Source organism: Montipora foliosa, chromosome 4 (assembly GCF_036669935.1).
Source record: "Montipora foliosa isolate CH-2021 chromosome 4, ASM3666993v2, whole genome shotgun sequence".
Classification (NCBI taxonomy): domain Eukaryota; kingdom Metazoa; phylum Cnidaria; class Anthozoa; order Scleractinia; family Acroporidae; genus Montipora; species Montipora foliosa.
In genome coordinates this window covers 2,878,660-2,888,659 of record NC_090872.1, presented here as the reverse complement: position 1 = coordinate 2,888,659, position 10,000 = coordinate 2,878,660, and the positions used below count along the sequence as shown (strand labels likewise).

The 10,000-nt window shown below is 39.5% G+C and overlaps 1 protein-coding gene across 4 annotated transcripts in view; it reads left to right on the top strand.

The window, feature by feature from the left end:
* Positions 1 to 9,851, top strand: part of LOC137998849 (potassium voltage-gated channel subfamily H member 6-like) — a 19,793-nt gene extending 9,942 nt beyond the window's left edge. For 3 of the 4 annotated variants that reach the window (XM_068844683.1, XM_068844682.1, XM_068844685.1), the window contains 6 exons: positions 1,339 to 1,821; positions 2,764 to 3,154; positions 4,556 to 4,755; positions 5,280 to 5,532; positions 6,204 to 6,418; positions 7,326 to 9,851. In XM_068844683.1, coding sequence (XP_068700784.1) covers positions 1,339 to 1,821; positions 2,764 to 3,154; positions 4,556 to 4,755; positions 5,280 to 5,532; positions 6,204 to 6,418; positions 7,326 to 7,589 — 1,806 coding nt within the window. In that variant the 3' untranslated portion in view covers positions 7,590 to 9,851. The remainder of the gene's footprint in view (positions 1 to 1,338; positions 1,822 to 2,763; positions 3,155 to 4,555; positions 4,756 to 5,279; positions 5,533 to 6,203; positions 6,419 to 7,325) is intronic. The other variant, XM_068844684.1, reaches the window with a different exon arrangement.
* Positions 9,852 to 10,000: the final 149 nt, after the last annotated feature.

Below are 10,000 nucleotides of genomic sequence, written 5' to 3'. Positions count from 1 at the left end.
GGAAATGCTCGAGTAAGAGGAGACCTGATCAATGCAGGCAGCCCCAAAGAGGGGAGATTTTGTAAGACCAAACGCCTTGTAGTAGTCGATGGTGATGGTAGCCATTGACATAACATGCGACTGCCTTCCTTCCAAACTCGACCGACAATGCGAAGAATCTGAAGCGAAAGGAATGTTTCTCAAACCAGACAACAACACAGTTTGAAAGCTCTGACAGCTTTCAATAATATATCTAAGTCGATTCATAATGATACTTACCGTGAAAACAACAGGAAATCCAGAAAATAGAAACGAATATTATGGTTTTTTCTGCCATGCGATTAGCCGAGCATTCTTCGTTCGGTGGCGCTCTGTGTCCGACGGGAATCCGAAGACTGTAACTCGACGGCCCGAAGAAATGCCGAGTGTACCTCAGAACCCAATCCGCAAGGCATAGCATTTATAATCGGGCGAGTAAGAGTTTTGTTGCGACTTGTTTCCGAATAGCTATAAACACTTTCAAATTTTGTCGAACGAGAATTACTAATTATTTCCACTTTTGGTGGCAAATTTGGAAATGGCGGATGACGAAAGGTTGTTGTAATTGTGTGCTGCGAGCCTTGATGGCCTTGGTTCCCATTCAAAGTAAAGATGATTCTTCACCATCATTTGCTGCGGCCGCCTCATTGAACCTACCAAATCACGTGAACGCAAGACTGGAAAACAATTGGTTAGCGCCATTCAACAAGCGACAACTTTGTTGAGCGAAGTAAAATTTATCTCCATTTCGTTCAACAACGTTCAACATATTGAATGGTGTAATTCAACATTCAACACTGCACGACACACTGTTCAACATTTTTTGAACAGGAGCTGCAACATTTGTTGATCAACAAATGTTGAACCGTATGTCACCAGCTTAAAATACAAACCAAAACAAATAAAACCAAACTGTGAAACTTAGAAATCATGAGATTGAGATGCTAACTACTAAGGTCTGAAGAATAAACTACATAACTTTATGCAACGCAACATTAGCATAAAAATTTAAAACTTAAAAGAATGCAAAATCAGCAAAAATGAAGAACTAAATAGCTTTACAACCTAACAAACGCTAAACTTCGGCCTTTCATAGCCAGATGTTATGATGTTTATATAGCATGCAAAGTCGTTAACGCCTGAATTAAGCGCGTGAAACTGGTCAGAGTGCTTCTGACGAGAAGCAGGCGTCACTCTGAGGCTCTGCGCGGCTCTTGCACAGAAAACAGTCTCGATGTTTTAAAAGACAAGTTTCCTGTGAAGTGGAATTGAAAGAGTTTAGAAATTCTTACGTGATTAATATTTCACCTGCTATTTTAGAGAATGTCCTCGGCTCTTTCTCAGGAATTTAGCGCAGAACAGCGTCAAAACAAGAATGAGACTGGAATGAGTTCCAAAAGGAAATTAACAACTAAGAAATTGACCAGTTGGACAATTCACCACAAGTCGATTTTCAAAGTAACATGGGATTGGTTCGTCCTCGCCTTAGTGATATACACGTCGATTGAAATCCCGTTTGCAACAGCTTTCCTTGGAAACGACAGCCAGAGTATTTGGAAGAAACTCTCCTCTCGAGAGCCACGCGAAATTGTCAACGTCGTTGTTGATGTCATGTTTATCATCGATATAATCATAAATTTTCGGACGACATTTCTGGATAATGCATCGGAGGCAGTCATCAGTGAGCCAAAGAAGATAGCCATTCATTATCTTAAGACGTGGTTTGTTGTGGATTTTGTAGCTGCCATACCATTTGATTTCTTCATACCAACTGGAGCTGAAGGAACTAATAAATTGAATGAGGTATGGAATTATCATGTGAAATCGAAACTCAGCCGTGGCTCTTTTAAATTAAAAGTAAATATATTACCTTTAAAGACGCTTAGCTGAGGCATGACTGTCATGCCTAGGAAGAGAACTTTGCATAGAGCTTTCGGTTTCTGGTCGCGTTTTAACAGAAAATCTCCCATTCATCACGGCTACGGCCTCGGCCGAAATGAATCATAGAGTAGGCCTGTACCTTAATGCTAGAATCCCTCAGGCTAGAAATGACTTCCCGATAGGGGAGCTTGTGATCTCCGTGTCATATGACATTTGTACATTTTCATTGAAACCCCTAAAGAATGAACACAGCTTAGGGCGCGTTCGATTGACCCTATTCCGGAATAAGAATACGTGGAGTGATGATTAAGACGGTATGTTTGGCGCGTTTTGAATCTGCAAGGATGATAAAAATATGTTTAAAATAGCATTTTAGAAAATGTTTGACAATTTTAATGTGAATCTCCGCAAAAACGAAGGATTTCCAACTTCTATTCCATGTATTCCTATTCCGGAATACAGTCAATAGAACGCACCCTTAGTTTGCGTCCTTTTACTACAACAACAGAAATACGTGGGACCACCGTATATTTTCCATCATTCATAGGGAGTTTGCATTCCGCCGTCGTATTTCGATTGCTGCTCTTAATTTTTCTCAGGGGAATTGCGTTCCGTTTGAATGAGATCCTATAAGGAGACAAGCAAGCCAGACCTAGCAAATCAAACTTAATCTTTACAAACTTTCTCATGGATGTTTTTTCTTTCCAGTAGTAGTATTATACTTCTTCTAGAATTCAGTGAGCACTGTTTGATAGCTTATGGGGGCGACAGTCAATCAAACTGGATTACTTAAAGTCCACCTTGTACGTTTTTTCTCGCTACGAAGGACCGTATTTGAAAGACGTTACCTCTCTTTTCATACAGGCCGTCAAACTAGCGGGATTTCTGAAGACAGCTCGCCTTCTTCGCCTCATAAGGGTTTCCCGCAAGATGGATCGCTACTCCGAGTTCGGTCTGGCGGTAATCTTTCTCTTGACGGCATTTTTCGCGCTTATCGCTCATTGGCTAGCCTGTGTTTGGAATGTGATTGGCGAGAGGGAAAAAGGGGTCCCGTATGGATGGATTCAGCTACTTGGTGATACCATTGGTAGACCTGTCAATAATTCTTTGCCAGGCAATGGGCCGGGTGTTGGTACTCGTTATGTCACTGCTTTGTACTTCACTATAACCAGTTTGACGAGTATTGGGTTTGGTAATGTTGCTCCCAACACAGACAATGAAAAGATTTTTGCCGTTTTAATGATGCTGACAGGAGGTAATCTGAGATACGTATACAGCCATACCCAACGGAAAATTCGTATACTCAAATTCGTATTTTCACTTTTGTGGCAGGAAGTTCTGTCATTAAACGGGCTTTTTCACGAAATTTAGCCAAATTCAGCGACTGAAAACTGGTAACCAAATAAAGCGAAACGTAAAAATAACTCCTTAAGGTGGCTCTAACCAGTTTCAACAACTTGAAGAGACCTCTCTTCAGAAAGATGGACACTACACACTGTATCACGTAACATCAATGTTATCGTACCATACGAAACACTGATTATTGCTGAACAAGATGCGGCCATTATTGTGACGTAATAAATTACCTTAGCAACGGAAAAGCCCGGCAAAAACACCCTATATTTTGGCTTTAGCTGATCAAATGTCAAAAACAAACTCGGTCACCCTCATTTTTTATCGCTGGAAAGTGATCAGACGGCCAAGGCGAAACGTTTTTGCAAAGTTTAAAAAAATTCTTTGCTGCAGAATCAGAGCCACCTATTTCAGATGTTATTACAGGGCTTTCCCGTTGCCTCGGTGACTTATTACGTCACAATACTAACCACATCTTGTTCAGCAATAATTGGTGTTTCTTATGGTACCATAACATTGCTAATATGCGATACAGCGATTGCCAGCCCTTCTAATAAGAACGTTACTTGAAAGCTTTAAAACTGGCTTGGGACATCTTAAAACACTTACTAAAACACCAAATACAATAGTAGAAGTAGGCGGAGATCAGAAACTTTGAAAAAGATTAAAATGAATTGCAATTGAGGTTTTTGAAAACTGTTCAGCTCAAAAGTTTATCAAAGTCAATTGTTTGTATCTTTAATTGTGTATTCTCGACAGACATTTCTTTGACACGTAGCTTTTTGAGTTGTGTTGTTTAAAAGTAAGTTCTGGATTAACATTAGTTTGCTTAGCGAGGAAAGGCGGGTAATAATTGGTAAAACTACACAAAATGAAGTGCACTGCCGAGACACAACGCCTTTCAATTGCCCATTTTAGTTTTTGCAACTGGCCCTATATTTCTTCGTGACTGCTGCTTGAAATTGTCCATCGATAACCTCAGTGACATTTCCGACTCGAATACTCGGATTTGTCTTTTGCGTTCCAAGCCGAATCAAGATTGACCCGCAAAGACGCTCGTGCATCCATGTGGATAGACATTGATTGCTACGCAAGACTACTCTTTGCGGTACGCGCGCATCTGTTACCTTTCCATAATTGAACAGCTATAGCTTTCTTTTTCTAGTTTTTGATACCTCTTGTCTTTGGCTTTATTTTCAAGCGGTTGACACCTTCTGTGAGATGCTGACCAGTTTTTCATCAACCAGTCATGAGTTCAAAGTTTGTTCAAAATTTGCTAAAAAAAATTCCTATTCTTTGTCAGCGTTGTTTTATGCGGTCATCTTTGGAAATCTAACAGCCATTATTCAGCGCCTGTATTCCCGCACCGCACGTTATCACCAAGATGTACGAGTGGTCAATGAATGTATTGCTATACATGGACTACCGGAATCACTACAGACGATTCTTAGAGCGTACTTCACTTCCGAACAGGCAGCAACCAGGGGAGATGAAATTGAATCGGTGAGGAATTCAAAGGAAAGACCGTTACCAATTGGTTTTGTATAAGTTGATCATGAGTTAATCGTAAGCAGATCATGTGACACTATTCAAGCTCAGCAAAAAGTTGTCTTAAAGAATCCACACATAAACGAAAAGCCGTTAGTACTTTGAAATTATGAATAAAGCAAAGAACTCTTTTCCGAATTGCTGTTTATATATCGAGTGTTTTCTACGACTCGTTTTCATTGAATGTTGTCAGACTAGACACATAAAAGCCCGTATATAATGTAGAGAGTTTTCACTCACGTGATCAGCAGCCATATTAGATTACTGAAACAAAAGAAAGTATTTGCATTAAAATAGAGTTCAATTCCCGAAAGACTAGTTTGGTATACCATCATGGCTGCCATTTCTTTGTTTTGGAACACCAACATGGCCGCAATGACGTCATGTGAAAACTCTCTATATATGAAATTTTAGATCAAAGACATCAGAGTTTTCTGATCAAATAATGCCATGATACATCAGTCGGTTTATCGTTTCAGATTATGTACCGCTTCCCAGAGTCTCTTCAAGCCGAAATAAGGCTTCGCTTAAGCCATCGTTTGTTCGAGCTGTTTAGTATTTTTGATGGTCTCAATGATGCGTGCCTGCGCGCCCTGGCCTGCGTGTTTCGTGCCGAGTTTTTTCCCCATCAAGTGCACCTGTTGAAAGAAGGCGACCAGGTTACCAGGCTGTATTTTATCGTGTCTGGTTCTGTGGATGTGATGCAAGGAACACAGTGTACCATGTGCCTTGGTGAGACTTTTTTAGGTAGCAATGTTTTAAAGAGAGGGAGGGTGCAGTTAAGCATTACTGAAGGAAAGGAGACAACTTTTACACTGCGCGATGAGATAGATAGTACAATGTATCTTTTTTCTAATTCTTGGTCTGGTTGGCTGGTTGGCGGTATTATAATTATGCCAAATGGTAGGTCTAGTTCATTGCAGTTTACTCTCCACCGCGTGCCTTTTCACTAGTACATAAGAGCGCCCATTCTTCATTTTATGAAACGTTCCAATTTAAAGTCTATCAGAGGGTCTCTTTCCCGCTCTCTATTTTCAATCACTTTCACAAAGTCCCCGTAACGTAAGGAAGTACCGTTTACTCTCTCACATTGCTTCTAAGTAAGAGTCCCGGTATGCCTTAGGGGGTCGGTCAAGACGAAACAGAGATTGGAAATAGCTATCCTTGTCCAAGAGAGTGCTGAGTTGAAATGCTTTTGTGATAAAAGATCTAGTGACGAAGAGATTTTTTAACAAAAAAAAGAGGGAGACGCCGCTTAGCAGTGAAGAGAGCTCTGCACGTGTTACCGACCTCGTCCGGCCAAAGCAATTATTTGAAAAACGAGGCAATGCATATGAAACTGAAAAGAGCCACGGTTGTCAAGTTAACTAAGTGTAAATGATTTTTAATTTCTGTGACTATAGGTCCTGGAGATATTGCTGGTTGTAACATCTTATTGCAAAAAAGAAGGCCTGGTCACTGTTTGAAATCTTGTGTGAGCCTGATTGCCAAGGTTCGCACCGAGGCTTACCTTATCACGTGGAAGGACCTTCTTCATGTCACCAGAGTGTACCCAGAAATGAGAAAATGTCTTATGAATCAGATGGAGTTGTCATGTGACCTACAATCCAGCGGCAAAGTTAGTGAACGCAAGAAAAGTCTCATTAAATCTGTGTTCTATAGTCCTCTTTATGTACTTAATTTTGCACCTTGTAGCTACAGTGTAAGAAAGAACTTTATTCTCTGAATTTTGATCAAAATGTCAACATCCGCACACGAAAAACCCTTCAATGCAAGTTTCTGTTGCGCTTGAACTAATGGAAGGTGACAAAGTGGCCGAGTGTTAATTAGGTTGTTTCCGAGTTCAATCCCTCGGTTGCGCTTATAGTTGTCCGACTGGCTTCCCTCCCCCTCTTATCAAACAACTTGATTACCAAAAGTGGAATACTTATTGCACAGTCCAGTCGAAACTGAGAACACGCAACTAAACGTTCTTAGTTATCACCTATGATATCCCATTCTCCGCCCTATCAAACCAATAACAATAGAGAACGTTTCTTTATCAACTGCCAAATACTTAAAAATAAGAGGGTCACTGTTGACTTTTCGCAAGAGTACATCACGCCAGAGTAAGATTTACCCAAATTGGCCGAGTTCCCATCCGCGTCCGAAGAGTGTCTATTTTTACACCAAGTTTTGCGGGAAAATAAACAATATACACCAATTCGGCTAACTCAATGTTGTACTCAATTATGCTACTGATTTTTTTCCTACAATACACAAAGAATCTTAACCCCGGGAGATTTGAATTGGGTACATTGAGTTAGCCGATTATTTATTTTCCTGCAAAACTTGATTTTAAAATAGTCACTTTTTCTGACGATGATTGGGACAAACCTGATACCAGATTCTTATTTTTGGGTAATGGACTTTTGGTTTTCACGAATCCAGTGACTTCAAAAATAGCCAGACACGGGCTAAAACTTACCAAGCCCGGATCTTAACTTTTTGTCACCTATGCTTTTCTCTTGCCATTTGACTCTCAGGAAAATGAAGAAGAAGACCAACTAGACGTAATCCATGTGGATTCTTCTGTTGTTCACATAAACGGCTTTAGCGATGATGAAACTGTGGGAGGCGGCGAGTTTGTATCGATAAGCGAGCAGCATCTGGAGAGACTTGAGGCCAAGTTATCTTACATGGAAGACACACTCGGTGAAATCAAAATGTATTTGCAAAATAATGATCGCTCGGCCGACAATTTGCGACTGTCAATGAGCAATTCGTTCAGTAAAACCTCGATTGTGTGATTCACTTTCCTCTGGCGTAAGGTTGAAATGATTTGACTTGTTTTTACAGTAATAGTTTCTATTTGTATCGACATCATATAGAGGTAATTTCCTTCAGTACTTGTGAATAGAAGACTTGGCAAGGTAATGATGCAGTGGCTTTCAACTGAGTGTCGCAAAACACAATCAAAAGTCAATCAGTGAAATAAGCCAATTAGAGGTAGACACGGATGCATGAGGCGCGGTCGGCATCCAACTCAGAGCGCGGGAAAAGTGTGCGACCTCGTTGATATTATGCTTCTTATTGGTTGGAAATAGGGTGCAGCTAATCATTGAAAGCAATAAAGCAAAACCACAGGCAAATAGGAAAGTACTTCATTGGTAGAAATTAGAATCTTGAAATAAAGACAATAATAATAATAATAATAATAATAATAATAATAATAATAATAATAATAACAATAATAATAATAATAATAATAATAACAATAATAATAAACAATTATTCTTTGAAATCGAGGTGAATAGTGGTAGAATATTTACCGAGCCGCAAAGCGGCGAGGTGAATATCCCTTCACTTTTCACCGAGATTGAAAAGAATAATTATTTTAGTACATACTCACGAAGTGAACAAAAAAACCATCCAAAGTCGATTTAATTGGCATCTCAATTCATGCGTGGAAAACGTGCAAGCGGCACAAAGCATGCGCGAAAGTGTTTACAGAAGCTTCAAACATGGCAAATCTAAATAACCTTCGTTAAAATCCTCGTCACAAACAGCATAATGCTCATTTAGCACCGTTTAAATCAGCAGTCTAAATCGAAAGTTGTTAAAACATTTTCACCGTTCGATAAAAGTTTTTGAAGTTCATTTGAAATGGAAATTGAAAGTGCAGTTGGTAAAGGATCCACATGAAATGGTAACTCTAATTGAGGTGAGCGTTAGTTTGTTGTAAAATGACTCGTCTTGTTTCCTTGCGACCATGTGGAACTTTCTTAAACATTTTTTTAATTCCTCGATTTCAGTAAGAAATACGTTTTGGTGGGCGACCAGCCCTACAAGAGAGAATTACTCCGAGTGAAACAAATTGTTGGCGTGAAGATTGCTTAATTTTCAGCAATAATCATCTGGAAAAACGAAGTCAAACACTGGTTGACAAAAGTATGAACTCTTCTCTTACCTTTGAAAACTTTCAGGCCAAATTTTGAGGCCTTCTTTGTCTTCTGTAGCACAGCATCATCTTGTATCCTCAATGTTTTCGATTCATAAATGCTGGCGAGTTTACGCCGGCGATTTTGTTTTGTTTGGATCAAGCATTATTCACTCCGTACCCTCCGTAGGGATTACTCCGAGATAGCGAACCAATCAGATTGCTTGAAACACCAAGATCACTGAGTGAGTATATACTACTACTACTAATACTACTACTACTACTACTACTACTACTGCTGCTGCTGCTGCTGCTGCTGCTGCTGCTGCTGCTGCTGCTGCTGCTGCTGCTGCTACTACTACTACTACTACTACTACTAATTATAACTAGACGCTCCATAAAGCGTGTTCTGGGTTGCCTGTGGTACGTGTTATACAAAAACAGAAGGCACTGAATTGGGTGGTATTGAACTGCAGCGTTCCAGTTAATTTTTTCAAGTGGGGTCTCATTAAGACCATTTGAGGGGTCACCCACATGTCGAACCAGCCGATGCCCTTTGGCCTTCCGTCTTTGGTTTTTTCATTTTGTTGTATATTTAACTGAATATTTACATTTCATCTGTCGGGTCAGGGAGCCTTCTTTCTCGGATTCCTGAGAAACGTATCTATTTTGACTTCAGGGTGAATTATTTACACAATCGCGAGGTTGAGCGGCCATGTAATTGAAAATCTAAACATCCATGAGACACAAAAACAGACGCGAATTATCGCAAATCACAATGCTGACAAGCACAAAAGCAGACGAAATGGTTAATAAATATGAAGTTTGTTACTATCTGAATGTTTTTGGGTTATAGTAAAGGGATATATTGTCACGCAAATGATGTAATTTCATGACACTCAAAATTCGCAAAAAGCGTGAGTTTCATGTAAACAATTTTCGTACTAGTAAGTCTTAGCAATAAATGGGATTAAACAAGAAGTTAGAGGAATATTGTTGGCTTCCCAAATAAACTTCATCTTACATTACAATGAAAAAAACAATTGTCAGAGAGAAAAAGTTCCTGTCTCCTCCCGTGTCACATTTCAACGCACGAATGCAAATTTGTTAACTCAGCGCGTCCCGATTCCCGCGAAATTTTTCCTTCTTGAAATATTAACAAAAATATTATTTCTTGTCAAGTGTTTAATCTTTTATGTTCAAATAGCCACTAAAAATAAAGATTTTTTAATGATCTATCCGTAGATATTTTTTCATAATTTAATATTCTGTGTAAAAATT